This window comes from Manis pentadactyla, chromosome 7 (assembly GCF_030020395.1).
Source record: "Manis pentadactyla isolate mManPen7 chromosome 7, mManPen7.hap1, whole genome shotgun sequence".
Taxonomy (NCBI): Eukaryota; Metazoa; Chordata; class Mammalia; order Pholidota; family Manidae; genus Manis; species Manis pentadactyla.
In genome coordinates this window covers 68,210,472-68,229,109 of record NC_080025.1, presented here as the reverse complement: position 1 = coordinate 68,229,109, position 18,638 = coordinate 68,210,472, and the positions used below count along the sequence as shown (strand labels likewise).

At 34.0% G+C, this 18,638-nt stretch overlaps 1 protein-coding gene across 3 annotated transcripts in view; it reads left to right on the top strand.

Annotated features, from left to right (window-relative positions):
• The first annotated feature begins 11,763 nt into the window (after window positions 1–11,763).
• SEMA3A (semaphorin 3A) overlaps window positions 11,764–18,638 on the top strand; it is a 467,315-nt gene continuing 460,440 nt past the window's right edge. Inside the window, exons 1-2 of one of the 3 annotated variants that reach the window (XM_057504465.1) lie at window positions 11,764–12,126; window positions 15,853–15,923. Coding sequence is in view for 1 of the 3 variants with exons in the window: in XM_057504463.1 (XP_057360446.1) it covers window positions 12,038–12,126 (89 nt within the window). In the remaining 2 variants the exon portion in view is untranslated. The remainder of the gene's footprint in view (window positions 12,127–15,852; window positions 15,924–18,638) is intronic. The other 2 variants (XM_057504463.1, XM_057504464.1) reach the window with 2 other exon arrangements.

Here is an 18,638-nt window from a genome sequence, read left to right as displayed (position 1 = left end):
AAGGAAACATCCTATCATTTGCAACAACATGGATGGAGCTAGAGGGTAATTTGCTCAGTGAAATAAGCGAGGTAGAGAAAGACAGTACCTAATGATTCCACTCATCTGTGGAGCATAAGAACAAAGGAAAAACTGAAGGAACAAAACAGCAGCAGACTCACAGAACCCAAGAATGAACTAACAGTTGCCAAAGGGAAAGGGACTGGGGAATGAGGGTGGGAAGGGAGGGAGAAGGGGAATAAGGGGCATTATGATTAGCACATATAATGTGTGTGGGGAGGGCACAGGGAAGGCAGTACAGCACAGAGAAGACAAGTAGTGACTCTATAGCATCTTACTATGCTGATGGACAGTGACTGTAATGGAGTATGTGGTGGGGACTTGATAATGGGGCGAATCTAGTAACCACAATGTTGCTCATGTAATTGTATATTAATGGTATTTTAAAAAGTACTATAATGTGGTGAGCTTAGTTCTCCTGTGTCCTGTTTGATTTTGTTATAAATCTCCATTCTTTAGGCATGGCACTGTTACAGAGAGTATATCCAATACTACTCCAGATCACCTTTCCTCTATAGTGGTGTGTGTCCTTTGAGGTTGGGTCTCTGTCTTCTGTTTCATCACTTGAGTCTGACCCATTTGAACTTGGTTCAGTCCATTTCTCACTGCTTTTCTAATTTACCAAGTTCAGTTTGAACACTGAATCTGTCTTCCATGAGTAGCCCTGTCTTTATTCTCTTCAGAAGATTGAATTCATCTACAAATTTGATGAGCCTATGCTTGATTCCATTTTCCAGGTCATTGAACAAACACTTAAGCAGCCCTGGAACCAAAGGTGACCCGTTCAAACCATCACTTGTCATGTCTCCCCTGGCTGACACTTCCTCATCAGTAATCTTTCTCTGGGTATGGATGGCTGTTCAGTCCATTGACTATTGTTGGCACAGAGTAACAGAGCAGCAGAAAGTGTTCAAGAAATGTATTTTGCTGTCTGCTTTACTATCATAATGCAGAAAAGTGGATCATGCTGTTTAGAAGTTAAATCTCTTTAGTCTATGGAGAATTATCTTTTTTTCTCTGTAGTCAGCTCTGCAATGTGTCTTGTCATAAACACCGTGATTAGGCAGATAGTTGGTTAGCCTTATTTTGTCACAGAATAGTCTCTATTTATTTTTAATTCTCCTTTGTGTCTATATACTCTGTCTCCTTTGTTTGAGTAATTACTAAGTCATTTTCATCATACTGTTTCCTGGAATTTTCCTTTGCTCTCTTGTTACAGTTAAAGCCTCAGTTCAAGCTATCACTCACTACCTCTAGCCAAACTACTAGAAAAATATTCTTAAATGATAATAAGCTCACCTCTAAACTCTTAGGATGCTCTCTCCAAGGAAAATGTCTTGTCAAATATTATGTTGTTTCATGATTCCCATTCCCATCCCTCCAATTAGTCCCTGTAACAAAGAAAACCTCATAATATGGCATTCGGGGCCTTCCTTTTGTTAACTTTTACTCTCCAGGCTTTAAAGTTCAATTCATGCCTACTACCCTGGTAAGCAAATATGATAACCCACGTAGTATCTCCAAAGTCACCAACATTATTTTATAATAACATTTGCTGCTACCCTAGAAAATGCTTTTATTGGCAGTATTATTATTTTACAAATCTGTTCATCTTTACAATGTAGTATTCCCAATTCACTACTTCTTAAATGTATTCCCATGAAGAGAGTCTTGTTGGCTCTTGTAACTGGTTATGTACATTCTCTATAGCATGATCACCGTCTCTTGACCTTTACTATACTGATGAATTATGCATTTGTCTATGACTTCTTATGAATCTTTATATCCTTTGGAACAACTCATTAAGCCAAAAATGAGCCTTGAACAGAATTTTAAGTGGAGTTTACTGACTAACAGTGAAAAAAGAATATTACTATTAGCATCATTAATAATCAACCACTAACAGTGAAAAGGAGCAAACATACTACCTATGTGCTTACAAATTCAGAAAACCAATTAACTAAAGGACAATTTTGTGAAAACTAATTTAAGTGTAATTTGTCTTATGAACATTATTTTATTTTATTAGCATTATTAATGTTAATATTGTTTCAACTTAGAGTCACCCCACTGCACATAGTGGACTTGCACATAATACCTACTCAATAAAAATCTATTGAATGGATAATTATTTGTTGGTATAAGTATATAAATATCTATCTTTATAACTGCATTTCTCTCTATGACTGATGTGTGCAGGGACCTGAGAGAGGAGAGAGAACAAGGAAAACTTTTAGAAATGCTGTTTATGTAGCATCCATTAAATACTGAACACTGGCAGCATAATGATAGTTTCATTTTTCAGATTCATTGATTTCATATTCATCATAATTCAGATTCATTGATAATAATTATTGTTATTGTTTAGATTCACTAATGAGGAAAAGTAGGATACATTAAAGTATGCATAGTGATTTTTAAATTTAAAGAACCACTTTGTTGGAAAAAGTTACTTTTCTAAGCAACAACAGAGTACAGTATAAGATTTACATTGACATCAATGCTAAAATATTTTGCATATACTAAATATTCAATCAATGTTTAAAAGTGCTAAAGATTGTAACATTTGGAATTATCAAGAGACTTTATGCAAAAGCAAATGGAAGGGACAATAAAAAGGGAAAAAACATTTATGGGTTATCTAAGATATTGACAATTGATTTTTTAATAAACATGTCATTGTTAAAATAAAGATGTTAAGAAACTTAAATGAATTTCCAACAAATATTATTAGAGTTGATTAATTATTATTGGCCAGATATACATATTTTGCCAAAATATAAAAAATATTTTGTTCTTAATTATTGCTCTATGAAAATCTGCATTTGCTGCCTTGTACTTTTGCATCACATAAATAAAATGACACATGTAAGTTGCCACTCTGAAATGTTAAAGTATTGTAGAATTATTATTTGAAAAATGAAAACCAGCTTTCACTCCTCTGATACTTCCTGCCTAAAGGCTTTTTAGCATTTGCATTAGTGGTTTCATATTTCTTCAATCCTCTTTAAAAAGCAATGTCTAAATAAATATGTGCAATCAAAATGTGCTGTAGTAAACTTCCACTAAATCATGTGGCAAGTTTTAAATCTTGGTGACAAAAAAACAGTTTCTTTTACACAAGTTTATGGAAATATTCTTCAAGTATGGAAATATAGTTAGAAATGTTTTCTAATAGGGGATAAGTAGAAAGTAAAGATTAAGTAATCATTCTTGATAGTGCTAACAAGTGAAGCAAGCTATATGCATTTGAATGTGTATAATAACTAAAGGTCAGATAAAGAGGCAATGTAACATGTTTCTAATGACTTAGAGTATTACCATCTGTCTCTATGGCCTTCAAACTGTGTGACTTTTTGTAGATTATTTAATATCATGTAGCCTCTGTCTCCTCATTTGTCAGATTGGGTAACGGTGATATGTAATTCATAGAGTTATTGTGAGGAATAAATGAGTTAAAATGGATAAAAGTAAAGTGCCATTACCTAGGTTTGCTGTAACAAATTAAATAACCCGGGAAGCTGAAAACATATATTTTCTCAAAATTGTGAGAAACTGTATTTTCTCACAAATCTGGAAACCAGAAGTCCAAAATTAAAACAAAATTAAGGTGTCAGCAGGATTGGTTCCTTCTGGAAGCTCTACAGGAAAATCTGTTCCATACCATTCTCCAAGGTTCTGGTGGTTCACAGCAACCCTTGGCATTTGGTATGTAAACAATATCACCAATGTTTGTCTCCGTCTTTACATAGCATTCTCCTCTGTGTCTTTCTATATTCTTTCTTCTTGTAAGGATACCAGTAATTGAATTTAGGGGTGACCCTATATCCAGGATGATCTCATTTCAGGATCTTCAACTTACTTACATCTTCAGAGATCCTATTTCCAAATAAGTTTCCATTATGAGTTTCCTGGTGAGCATGAATTTTGAAGAACCCTATTCAACACATTACAAGTACTAAGAACAGGGCTGGCATAGAGTAGTCAGTTTATAAGGATGAAAAATTAGAACAATTTAAATAAATACTAGTAAATTAATATACAAATTATATGAGTCACAAGCTAAGCTTTTTAGCAGTGATTAAATGAGCCCAATCTATGTCAGCATGAATAAATCTGGAAAGTTTACTTGCTGAGTTTTAAAAAGTAAAATTCAAAACTAAAGGTATATTATTAATGTAAATGACTACTACTGTGTTTTAAGGTTATAAGTACCAAATTCATGGTAAATATTGACTTCAGTGAGAGAGGAAGAGTATAGGACAGGGAAGCAAAGAAAATATCTGTGCCTTTGTGTTATTCTGTCTTAATTATTCCCCAAAATATATTTTTCCAATTTAATTTACAATAGCATCAAAAAGAAAATATTTAGGGCTAAACTTAAGAAGGTAAAATATTTGTACACTGAAAACTGCAAAATATTGCTGAAAAAAATTAGACACTGATAAATGGAAAGACATCCCATGTTCATAGATCTGAAGACTTAATATTGTTAATACGTCAGTACTACCCAAAGCAATCTACAAATCTAATGCAATTTTTATCAAAATCCTAATGATATTTCTTAAAGAAACAGAAAAATCATTCCTAAAATTATGGAATCTCTAGGGCCTCAAAATAACCAAAACAACCTTGAAAAAGAACAAAATTGGTGGTCTCACACTCTCCAGTTTCAGAGCTTATTACCAAGCTACAATATACTGTATACTGGCATGAAGACAGACATATAGGCCAATAGAGAGCCTAGAAATAAATCCTCACATATATCACCAAATGATACTCAACAAGGGTGCTGAGATCATTCAATGGGGAAAGTAGAATATTTCCAACAAGTGGTGTTGGGAAAACTGAATATCCACATGTAAAGGAGTAGAGATAGGCCTATGTCTGACACCTTATACAAAAAAATGGACTGCTAATGGAGCAAAACCTAAGTGTAGAGCTAAGTCCATTAAACTTCTAGAAGAAAACATAGGTGAAGAGCTTCATGATATTGGTTTGGCATTGATTTCTTGGCTATAACACTAAGAACACAGGTAACAATAGAAAAAATTAATTGGAATACATAAAATGTAAAACTGGAATACATAAAAGTATTAAACTTTTTGCCTTGAATGACACAATCATCAGGGTGAAAAAATGACCCACATAATAAAAGAAAATACTTTCAAATCACATAATACAACCATTTGGCTTTTTTCTTATGTTGCAAAATTTTAATAAAATAGCTTGTCAACTATTGTGTTCTTCAAGAACAGTTAAGCATTTTAATAAAATAGCTTTTCAACTATTGTATTGTTCAAAAACAAACACCATGTTATAACACAAGTTTTGAACATGATATTTTGATAGAATTGATTGATACAGTCAAATGAATGTCATGTAGATTAATTTTGACAAACTCCTAAAATCTTTAAAATTTAATCTAATCAGTATTTGGTTTAATGACAGGCAGATACATGTATGTACCTATATATTTGTGTCTATTTTTTAAAACACATCTAATTATTAAAAATGTTTAGTTATTTAATTTCTCAACTATATTAGTAAATTGATGCAGGACTAAATTGGGTTTGAAAGTTCACTAACTTGAGTGACCTAGTTTATTATTTAGATACTCCTAATTTGCTTTATTACTTGCTCACTACCTAGGTCAGCACCACTTCTGGTTTAGCCATGTCACAGACATAACTTCTAATTCATCATTCATTCATTCATTCATCTTTAAAGCCAATAGTTCACAAAAGCCAACTTAAAATGGTTTCTTTCCCAAATATTTCTACTCTAAAATACCATTCTTCAATTCAGTTGGTAAGGAAAAGACTTTCAGTTTCCTATCCACAATGTTAACCTGTCTTTCTCCATAATAGTCTCCTGATTTATATTACAGGTAATTAATATGATCACAGCAACCTTTCTTTAGCTATGAAGCCAATATATAAGCAAAGTTGCTGGTGAACCCTTTTGGATATTCCCTTTAAAAGGGGCTGAACAACTGGTATGGATCCCCTTTCTACCCTCCGCACCTTCCTTCTTGTCATGACAAAAACAATGACCAGAATTCCAGCAGCTATTTTGTGACCTTGAAAATGACATCTATTACCCAAGAATAGCAGAGCAGAAAGATGCTGGATCTCTAATTGCTTGAAAAATGTTGCCATTCAAGATTTAGAATAGTATTTCTGAATTTCTCTTATTTCAACAAAGAACAAACATTAAATAAATACTTATCTTGTTTAATATACTGTTGTTTTCTGTTACTTACAGAGTTAATTTTCACTCAACCTCTTCCTTTGTCTCTGATTAGTTGTGACATTTTGTTGCTCTTTGAACTTCCTTTAGAATGCAAGTTTTTTTTTCCTATCACTATTATCAGCAACAAAGTCTACTTTGTCATCCTAAAAATTTAATTCAGTAAGTTTTCTGATAAATACTTTGAGAAATTTTAAGATATATAAACATTTGAGAAATATTTATGACATCTGTACTAAGATCCAGCCATGATGTTTGAAATCGAGGATACAGAGAAGGGCATTGATTACCCAATCTCAAGCTTATATTCATTACATTGTGTAAATTTCCGTCTTAGAGGTCTTATCACATTTAAACTTCACACATAGGGGTTGGAATCCCATTTTTTATGATGCTTGGGAAAGTTAAATTACTATTAAGGATTTAAGTCAAAGACTTTAAATCCCACACTTTCCACTGAACCACAGCATGTGGCATAAACATAGCACTAGAAATGAGAATGGAATGTAAGGAGGACTAGAGTTTTAAGTCTGCAGGGATAGTCCTTATGCAGAGAGAAAAGTGATGATCAAATGAGAAATGTAGGTCAGTGCCTGAGTTATTGCAGCAGACTCAAGGCTGTTTTGCCTCTTTCTAATCCCTTCCAATTAATCTTTCCAAAACATATTTATCATGCCAGGCGATTACCAGAAAACTTCCAACAATGTTTCTTTGTTCCTCATAATCTTGCTCCTCCCACGTTTTCTCCATGAGTCCCCAATTCAAATCCTCTATTTGACAAAGACTGTTTTTGTTATCATTTTTGAACCACACAATATCCTTTAGTACCTCTGAATTCATGCAGCTCACACTGATCTCTCATTTTTCTGACCTTTTATTAAATTTATTGTCTGTATCATTCTTTCTCATCATAAAATCTCATTTAATTTATTGTGTGTGTATATTTTCATCCCAAGGAGTTTATAAAATGTCTTGAGGTCAGACACTAGGTCTCACTTTGCTTCTTTTATGAAGTCTACATCAGTGATAGCTTACAAGAAATATCTATTATTTGTTGAGCTGAATTAAAAATTGCCTGACAAATCTTGAAGGATGACAAAAATAATTTTTTCTTCTAGATTTTTAGCGTTTGGATTAACTGGCTCACAAATGCTCTCCAGTTAACTTGCATAGTTCCTAGTATTGGCCTAACTAAAAGCTGTACTTGGCAGAACTATTTTTTAGATCTCTTTCCCTTAATTTAAATTTCCCTCTGCCTTTCTGTCCCCAACCTCCAACCTTTACCTAATTTTGCCCTCACCCTGATGTATCTTTTCCTGAGAATAACTTCCCTTGGCTTCACCTACTATGGGGATTTATGGTATTAAGGCCCTCAGCCAACCTGGAGCCTTTTTGATGGCTTATGTGCCATTTTGACTCCCCAAACTATTTTATATTCCCCAAGAAAACTTTTATAATACAACTTGTCCTTTCAAGGTGTACTTTAACAGACTTCCACTGACCACTAGCTAATGCCCTAACCTAATCCAGAGGATAAAGAACAAATTAAGAAATTATTCTAGGTAGTAATATTTCTCCTCCTAGATCACTAGCATTTTTACCAGAGTGAAATTTTTGGTGAGAATGTTCTTGACCTTGACCAAAAGGGTATTTTAAGGAAAATATTTAACATCTAACACAGGAAGAATATAACCAATGTTGGAAATATTTTGTGTCATGGAATTCTGCAAATCATGCCTTGTCTCATAAAAGGAGTTTCCTCTAAGTATTTGTTGAATCTTGATTATCCATATCCAATTGACAAAACCTCTATATATGCTTTTCAGATCTGCTCATAGAAATATTTCCTCTGCTCTAATTCAATGCATCCTATCCTATTGATATTTTATCCTGTACTATTAAATAATATCATAATGTTAACAGAACACTAATGTTTGGGATATACACTTTTTTTTCTGCCAAATGCATGATATATTTTAGAACTCATGAATCATCAAACAAAATGAAATAATACCTTTCCCATCTTTCTAGATCTGGTGAATCAATAAAAACTTTAAACTTCCTATTTCATCTTCACCTTACATATGATTGCACCCATCTAAACCACATAGGAAAAGAAACACTTCCCTGTCAAATAGACAATTGATCTCATGTTTTAATGAGCTCTGTGTATTACATATTCTTGGTTAACAAAGTCCAATATTGAAATCATGGGGTAGAAAAAATAGAAGATGTTTTTGAAGATATTCATATGTATTTGTACTTAAGAATTGAGCAGTTTCTTCAGAGTTGCTGGCTTGCTACTAGGGATCAGTGCAAGGGTTCTTTATTACCTTAAAACACAGAAATAAGCAGTTGGGAACTCAAATTACCATTTGGGTTTGAAAATCTTGACCCAAGTGAGATACATTTTTAAAAAAGAACCACATCTTGAGCCAGATAATTAAAAATACCATAAATTTTGATTTCAGTGGTATATCTTAAATATTTGAACAAATGTAGCAAAAGGAAAAATCAATATTATCACTTTTAAATAAATATTTTGTTATTGAATAGGAAATGATAGATTACATTTGGAATTTATTGAAACAATCTTATTAATAACAACCTCACAGCCACCTGACAATAGTCACCATCAGTAAAACTAAAGGGAGTATTGTATGTGGATGGGATGAAAATAAACCCAATGGGGTCCAGGAGTGGAAATCAGCAATGAGGTGGCTTGGTGGTGGGAAAATTCTGATTTTTACCTTTCTTAAGAAAAGAAAACCAACAAACTTTAGATCATTAGTTCATAAGTTGGATAACATTTTATATAAAGGACTCTATTGAGAATAAGCTTAATGTGACAGATTGTGAATAAACCTAGAAATAAATAAAAATAAGGTCTGTGTGCTTCTCCAAATCTTACCCATGCTTTGGAATATACGTAAGACTGGAAACTCCCCAGAACATCATTTCCTGGGATGTTTCTAATATGTCCCATTTTCAGCCAAGATAGAAAAAAAATCACAGTGAAAGTATTCATGGCATTTTATGTGAAACCATGAAAACATAGAAGTTTTGTTTGTTTTTACAATGAAAATTTTTGAAATCTGAACATGTTAAAGTTGGGATGAAGCTCATAAAAGAGATTTCAGATAGTCACTGATAAACTTCAGCCCAATTTACTTAAATCCAGTTAAAGAAAATTAAGATTAGTTGCTCTCCAGTACATTATTTCTACAGGTAATTCCGTACTCTTCTAGTATATTTCTATAACTTGGATATCACTGTATGCTTATAGTATCTTTAGGATATCCATACCCTCATACATGCACTCACACACCAAAAAGTACACTCTAAAATAACCAATGTTTAAAAAGGCCCTCTCCTCATATTGCACACATACATAAACAGTAGTTGTGAACCATGTAGGCCTCTTCAAGTTGCACTGGCCCCTTGGATAACATTTAAATCACAAATTGTTTTTTCTCTAGTATTGTTATCTCTCTTCTTTATCTTTTTATTAGTACTATCTCCCCATTTTTACCACCTTATATGTCTCCTTCATTGTCTTTTAATACTGTCCTTGAATTTATTCTTGCATTTTGAAGCATATTCATTCTTATTGTTTTAGATGGAGTGATAGAGGATGCTTTAGTTAATTTTTTGGCATGATTATTATAAATGTCCAAAGTCAATGGACTATGAATATCTACATCACTGTAATCTGGCATGTAACATAAGACTATGCTATTATTCAAAACCAGAGCTTTATTTTGTCTTTTGCAAAATTTTTCATGAGTTGTAAGTTCATTATTTAAAGTTTTCATGTAAGTGTACTTTATTTGCAGATTTATTTTTCATCATCTTTGTCTCCAGAAATGAAGTGAGAGGGTTTGTTTTCTATTTTTTTCAGACACTAATATGATTTCACTGCTTAGCAAAATAAGTTTCTATTAGAAGAAATAAAGCACTTATTTACAAGGAAATGATAAAATATGAAAGGGAGAACAAGAAATTGTTACCCAAAAAAATGTATTTTGGTTAACTTTGGGCAACAGGGAAAGGATTGAAAATTAAAAATTGATTGATTGATTGAAATTCTTAATTTTTAATCCCATTCCTTCTTCCACTGGCTTGCTGCAAACCAATCAGGGATATTAACATTTAGTCAAATGATTTTAATCAAGAAAATGTGTCAATAAATTATTTTTAAAATACATGTTCTTAGGCAGGTCTTTCCTTGACTGATCATTAGCACCCTTAGTAGAACTTTGATCTGTGGGCTGAAATGATAATTCTATTACCTATTTGAATACAAAGCTAGAGCATTTAACTCTATACCTATCAGAGAAATAAGAGTTTATTTCTAATTTTCCTATAAAAGAAATAAATGATAACAATTTTATTTTGTGCAAGTTTCTTGTACATAGAGACTGTACAACATGGTGAAGAATGAGGACTTAAGAGTCAGATCGAGTGGCATCCAGCTTCTAAATCATAACAAATGTGTCACCATGTGTAGAGTGACCTCTCCAACTCTTTCCCTTATCTGTAAAAAAAAAAAAAGTGATAATAATAGTAATATCGACCTCATGGTGTCCTTGTAGGACTCAAAAGAGGGGATGAATACAGAGCTCTTTGCAGTTTCTGTCATGTGGCTGTTCAGTTATCATCATCATCATTAGGAATAGTAGTAGTGCTCTGTTTAACATAGTAGCTTCCAGCAACAGGAAAACAGATCAAAGACTTATGATTTATGAAAGTTAATTATATTCATCTGGTTACTTATACATTTTTGATCATCAAAGAATGGTGACATAGACAGCCCTCACGTTTCCATGGGTTAAGGAGCCTGAGAAAATATGTGGTACACAGAAACACCTACGGGAGGACAGTTTTCCTAACAATTGGCTTCAATGACATTTAAAAAAAATGTCCAATTGCAGAATGTCAATCTGCCTGACAGTGTAAATTTCCTTAAAGCAATTTAATTCAGATTAAAAAGATAACCATGGCATATATAGTAGAATGAGGTTTCTGTTTCAAATCCGTCACGTTAACACTATCAGTAACCTATTCTGACCCATGATTGAGTAGTTTTAATTAAGTTCAGTTGGGGTAGTGGGGGAAGGGTGCTTCATTTAATCCTTCATTAATAGTGAAAGTGAATATTATAAATATCTCTATAACTTCTGTAGCTTGAACATCTTTCTTTTTTATTGAATTTATTGTTTTCCTTGCTATAGAGCAATACCATTTGGGGGGCTCTGGCTCCCGGGAGCTTTAATGCTACCCCACTTCCAGCACTATAAAACGGAGACCTGCTGTTTTAATCACGCCTCTCTCTCCGTCAATGTTGTTTGCGCCCTGGTACAACCCATCTGCCTTGAATCTAGTGCTCCGCTGGGGCTGCACACATCTGCCAGCCAGACTACCTTCGTACACAATTACTCAATCCACCGTAAGTCTCTTTAATAGGAAACAAGTGTGACAACGGCAAGCCTCTTTTTTTTTTTTTTCTCCTCCCTCTTAAGCCACAGAGTCAAATAGCCCTAATAGAGATGAAGCTTGATAGATCCGCCCAGGTGTAGGTGAAATGGTAGAGCCTCGAGGGTAATAGATGCTGTGCTCTCACGCTGAAGTTTAGCACTTTGTCCTGACCGGCTCTCGAGCAGCAGTGCGATGGGCTGCTCCTTGCACAGTTGCAAAGTCAACACGCTGCTTGCCGCTCACATTTATGCCTAATCCGGAGGGCAACCTGGAGCTAGGTGAGACCAGCAGAGCAGCCCTTTTACTTCAGCGTGTGGACAAAGGACAGCAGATGCAGTAAGTGGTGAATTTATCTTTCCTTCTTTTACTTGGGAATTAATTAAGTATGTTTACTCTTAGGGAATCCTCTAAAGACTGCACAAGTGAACTAGGAAAAAGCCTGTGTTCATAACCCTGTGGGTTTCCTTCAGTTTCGTTTTGCACAGCGCCTTGCTTCCACCGCTGAGGCTTACGTACTCCGCGAGTGACTGCCTCTTTTAGAAGGTCTTAGGACTGAAATGTGGTGCTAATAATATTGCTAATTCAATTCTATAGTTTGGCATACTACTTGCTCTTTCTGGGTAAAGTATCCTTTATTGCTGTCAGAAAAAGAAGGTGGCAAGTGCTCTGTCACAGTTTTGAGAACAGAAAAACATCTTTAAGAAGCACATACTCTTCTTGAAAATGGATTTCAACTTTTAAACATAACTGTGTTGTTACATCACTGTTCCCACGTGAAGGTAAAGAACTTGTTTCTAATTTTGGCTTAACAAATCCATCCTGCAGCTCAATCTCTTCCCAAAGAAGTGGCTCTAAAAATTCTGAAAACAGTATTAGGTTGTAGCAGCAGTGACAATGATAATGAATTTTTTAAACAAACAAACAAAATAAAACAAAAGGTCACTTGTCTAATAGCATAGGAAAAATATTAAAACCAGATGTAGGAAATCTCAACTCTGACTTTTCGGTCTTTCATGCTTGGTTTAAAGCAGCCTTCACATTACGTTTACTTTGCATTTACAACTTTAGATTCACCATTAAACTATGTTTGAACTTGAAGTTCAGATTTGATCTAAATACAGCCCTGTTCCTTGAGCCCCCTACTCTGATTTTTACTTGGCTACGGGGAATCTTTTTACTACTTCACTGTATATCCTGAATTGTGTTAACAAGCTAACCGTGGTGACTTTTTCAGGTGGAATGTTAGCCGATGTGAAAGAATGTGTTTGCTGTTCAAATGTATGATGTTCCATATAAGAAATAAACACATGAGACATATTCCCTTACCAAGATTCCAGTTATGATTCCTGAATTCACTCCATCAAATACTGCACAAAAATAATCATATGAAAAAGGGATACAATAAAAACTGTCAGTATGTCATATCTATTTGTAGTCATTGGAGGGTTTTGTTTTAATTTATGAAAAATTTTTATGAAGAGTTAGTCTGGAAGGCATTGTTATCCCAAAAGACAATGAGCATATAAATCGTTACATAGACAGGTGAAATCAGATAAAACACTGTAGCATTGTTTAAATAATTCCCCACAGGCCGATGTTTTGTTTTTGTTTTCTAGCTAGCTATTATAGATGGACATCATTGAAATTGATGGTTTAAAAGCCATGACGGTAGAATCCTGATGACTCCTTTGTGTATATTCAGAAATGAATTCACTTGGATGAAGTTGCAGCTATGAGAGGTTCAATTAATTATTGCTAGTTAAATATATTTCTTTAGGAATTGCATTTGACATTACTGATGGTGGAGTTAACGCAATTTAAAAGTCATTCTTCATGAAATACTTTAACTGACAATTGCTGGCATTGAATAGCGGTCAATGTCTACCCCCTACAGGGAGAGAATCTAATTTCACTATGCCTTCCCCAGTACGAGAATACTGCCGAGTACAGTTCACACATATGAATGTTGTAACCATGTCAATGAGTCCAACAAGTGCCCCTTAATGAAAAGGTCAGCCCTGTGATTAATAGGAAGATGGTTTCAAAGCCTGTACCTCACTTCAGCACAGCATTTAGATTAGTCTCTTCTTGATTTACTTCATTTGCCTTTCAAATTGTAGTAAAGATCAAGTGGTACTATATTGCACTTTTAAAATGCAGTGTATTTAATTTTGTAGTGATGCACTGGTTAATATATTTGGTTCAGTAAAATTAATAATTAAGTGAAAAAGTCAGTTAAGCTAATTATTGAGGGCCTAGGATGATAAATGAGAATTTTACTCTTTATCCAAATAGTTAAAATAAATGGCCTTTGCTTAGGTTTCAGTTGTTTAGGTTTAAGTTAATTTAATAAACTTCAAGAGGCCCTTTGCAGGTGAAGATGAAGTGACAGAGGAAAAGTTTAATATTTTGCCCAAGATTTATTGTGCTGAAAGGCTAGCTATATGCTAACAAGTAAATATACACAGGTTACTCATACAAATGGTGATTTTTCACTAACAGTGAAATTCTTTGAAAAATATAGCTAGGTAGAGATGAAGACAGTAATTGTAAACCTAGTGACATCCTCAGAGAAGCAATTTAGTCCCCTGAATATTATAATAGTGGCTTTGTTAAAACCATCCCAGTTAAAGCTTATGCTGGAAAACATTATGATTAAGTCCAACTTAAAATGCAAAAAAATACTTTTGACTGTTGGAATTAAATCTGGCTAATACCATAGGGAATTCACAAATAAGATGGTCCTTAAATAAGTTCCTTTATCTTTTGATTTATGTAGGTGTTCTGTGTCCCTGTGGCTTTATCTGTTTTCAAATAAGATTACAATGAGTAATTAATAATACAAGCAACATAAATATATATACTGTATTTATTATGCATGAAAGTTTCTGTATGCTTGGAGGAAAGATTTTAGAAACCACAGGCAATAGTACTTACACTAAACTATATTCTCTTTTCAGTAACTTTAATTTTTTTAAACCTAAACCAACACTTATAGGATTTTAATAACTCCATTTTCACTTATATCAAAGGAACTATGTTACAAACCAAGAAAGAAAGTGTGGGGAAAAAAACAGTCCAATTGCATTGGCCACTCAACAAGGAGACCATACTATCTGCTCTACAATGTGCTTTCTAGCAGGCCTTCCACCTTATCTGTGCCCTCAGCTATAGGTACCAGGTTCTGTTCTTTTCAGGGTTCCATTTTTGCTCTGAATTGGTAACCAGATGCTTCTAAATAGAGTGCTAATGGATAACATTAGTTGAGCCCCCATCAAGGAACCAGACACTGCCCTGAGCATTTAGTATCCATGATTTATTTAGTCCTTATAACCCAATGAAATAGGTACATTTCTGTTCCCATTTATAAATGTAAAAACAGAATGTTGAGGAACTTGCCCAGTGTTGCACAGCTAGTAAGCTGTAGAATTTGGGCTCAAATTAACTTTGCCTGAAGACAGCTACCCTCCCCAACTGCTGGGCTATACTTATTCCCTAACAGGCAACCTCATTACCAGTGCGAAATTGACTTTATCTCTGATCACCTCGTAAGGACCACTTGAATTCTGAAAGGGATTAATAAATGGAAATAAATATAATGCCCATCGAAGCATAGTTAAATGCCAGTGAGAATGACCTCACTTCAAATTTCATTATCACTCAGCACTCACAAACCTACTACTTTCGGAGGTTTTACTAGAGGTAGAGAAGGAATTGCCGTTACATCCCAGGTATTTGGGGAAGAACGAGTCCTTTCACTTTCACTCGGTTACTAAATTTCCATTCCTATTAATATATTAAGTGTCTGAGAAGAGTTTGTCTCCTGAGCATATTTCCAGCCAAGCTGCTGCTGATGTTAACAGGGTGACTCTTATCAGGGTGGCCTCCCACGGAGTCACCCAGGCAGTCCCACCTCCAAGGCCGTGAAGAGAGTGAGCTGTCAGTCATTCACCCCTCAAGATTTTCATGCCTCAGTTACTCAATAGGACCATCTACATGCTTTTTTTAAGAGAATGCTAATTGAATTTTCCCTTCATTTGTGGATATTTTTTTGTCACACAGACATCTCCTGGAAAACACCTATTTGAAAGATTTCACTTCAAATACAGATTTTCTAAGGACCTGCATCTGTGGTATGTCTTATCTGCTAAAACACTTTCTCCCCAAAACAGACATTCATCAAAAATGATTGAGAACATTCTTTATAGAGAGATCAAAAACAAAATATTTATGGTAAGAAAACCCTTTCATTTCATAATATAACTTGTATCATTATAGGCTTGTGTAGTCTCTCCCAGATAAGAGAATATTCAGTTTAAAGGGAGTTTTTAAAAAAATTAAACAACCCACATCATCATAATTTTTAAGCAGACTTCAGTTACTTTTATAAAACACAAGCAAATATATGCAAGGCAAATGAAATGAACATGAGGTAATTCAAAATTTTAGCAACCCCAATCCATTCTTATGGGTTGGTATAAATGTTACTTTATTTCTCACATAACCTTTGCTTCTGTTGAAAGATATTTAGTAAAGATATTTAAATGATTTTGGCAGTTATAATACCATAGACTATTCTTATACAAAAGAAGATACAGATGAAAACAAGTAATTTTTTTCAAACTAATCTCAAGATCCTGGAAGAATTAATCTATGGTGACAGGATCTGAAAGCTCTAAATACCTTGAGGATTGATGATTACTTAAAAACAGTGGTCGAAGACCTCCTCTATCACTATCATTACTCACAGAGCTCAGCAGGCTAGCTTCTTGAAGTTAAATCTTATCCTCATAAGATTTATCTTTTTGAATTATCCAGAAACTGCTTCATTTTCATTTGCAGGCTCATCTTATGTGGGAGAGTCTCTTCATTACGCAGTCTCTCACTCTCTCCTTACCTGACTCATTCTAAGCCTTCCACCAGGGTCTCAGTCTACAATTAATTCTGATTCTGATCGCTACTGGATCATGTTCTGGGGAATGAGGGGAATTTTGTAGGCTTAGATGTTATGCTGGTGGACAGCTCCAGTTATGTGTAGCAGTTGACTGTCCCTGCTCAATTCCAGTTTCATATACCCTGAAGCCTAAGCCAGCAACCTACAATTCAACTCATGGTCCTTTCTTTGTATAGATACCTCTTGGTCCCAGTTCTCTGCATGAATTAGACTCCTGGTCAGCTTGGGTCTATTTCTGCAACCAATGCTCAGAATGTCATGGTTTCTACCCCTCTTAATATGAAAGACTCTTCACTGTAGGCCCATTGAAACTTGTAACCAGTTTTGAGCAGGATATGAATTTTTAATTGTTTAAAAGGACACTTCATCATCGTTGTTTGTTCAGAATAGAAGTTGCAGGTGTGACTAACTTGAAAATTCAAAGAGACATCTAATTAGCAGTCAACTTAATTTTGTTTTATTCCTTAATATGGTACATTCAAATTTGGGTGAATAGCAGAGGTATGATTAATGCTCTATTTGTACTTACATTAAAAATTTGAGGGTTTGACCTTCTCTGTGGTCTGACATGCTGATATGTTTAAATTTCATTTGTTAGTTTCCTGATAAACAGTATTTTCAGTCACTCTAGACTTTATTTTCCCTATGTAAATCATACGCTTTTAATTCTGCACATACATTGTAGCATCTATAACTATATTTGATTGAGTTACAAATTTATAATTCTTCAAATGTGGAGCAATGAACATGAAGTAAAAACACTGGGGTTCAAGTCCTCTTTTTGACAATTACTAGCTTGCTTTCGAACAGTGGAAAATATCCTCTCTCTGGTATTTTGGTGATTATTTGCATGTCAAAAAACTTTGCAAAGCTCTTTGTAAAGTCACCAGGAAGAATTTTGAGAAATTTTCTTAAGATAGAAAAGAACATGAGAATGCACAGCCCTGTATGTAATGTTCTACCCTATGCACATTCCAGACTTTTAAAGGGTTTCGTACATAGCACAGTACTGTATGCTTATATAATTTATGTAATATCACATAGAGCACAATTGATATTTTCTCCCTTAGATCAAAATGTATTTCAATGATATCAGACAGAAAACTTTTATCTGATCCTGAGTGTTACTCAACAAATATGGGTCTAAATAAATAATTCTTTGGCTAAAAACTTCTCAAAACATTTCTCAGTTTGCAAATTGAGATCCTTAATGAAGGATTCATATTGGATTACTATTGCCATTTCTTGATGGATTGCCTCCCTGTCCCATTTTGAACAATTTAAGAAATTAAACAAAGTTAGCAAATTTTTTCAGAAGCAAACATCTTTATCATCTGAAGATAAATCTATGCTACTGAGCCCTTGAATTAAGTTTGGTGTACCCACACAATCACAGCTAACATTGGTTTGACACATAATGAAGAGAAATATTGTTAATAGTAACAGGTATGACTTAAAATTCACATAAAACATTGACATTTATTGTCATCTTTGCTCTCAGCTAGCCCCTAAGATAGTAACACTTTGATTTATTTCACTTCTTAAATGATGTTAGAATATATTTTATCACAACAAATTTTGTGACCAAATATTTAATTTATACAAAATGAAAATTTGAGTTAAGATTAGCTTCTGTGCAAATATTTCCATTTTAAGATATAAAAACAGGCATATGTGGGTGAATATAGAGAAGTAACATGAATTCAGTAGTTACTTAAGGTCCTGTGGTTTACATTATCTCATTTAATCTTCATATCACTAGGCAAAAGTAGATTTGTATTTCCACTTTACAGATGAGTAATGTGTTTTAGTTTCTCAATTCTTTGGATAACATTAAACCAATAAATATTTTCAGGTGACAAATATAATATTGAAAGTGATAAATATGTACAAA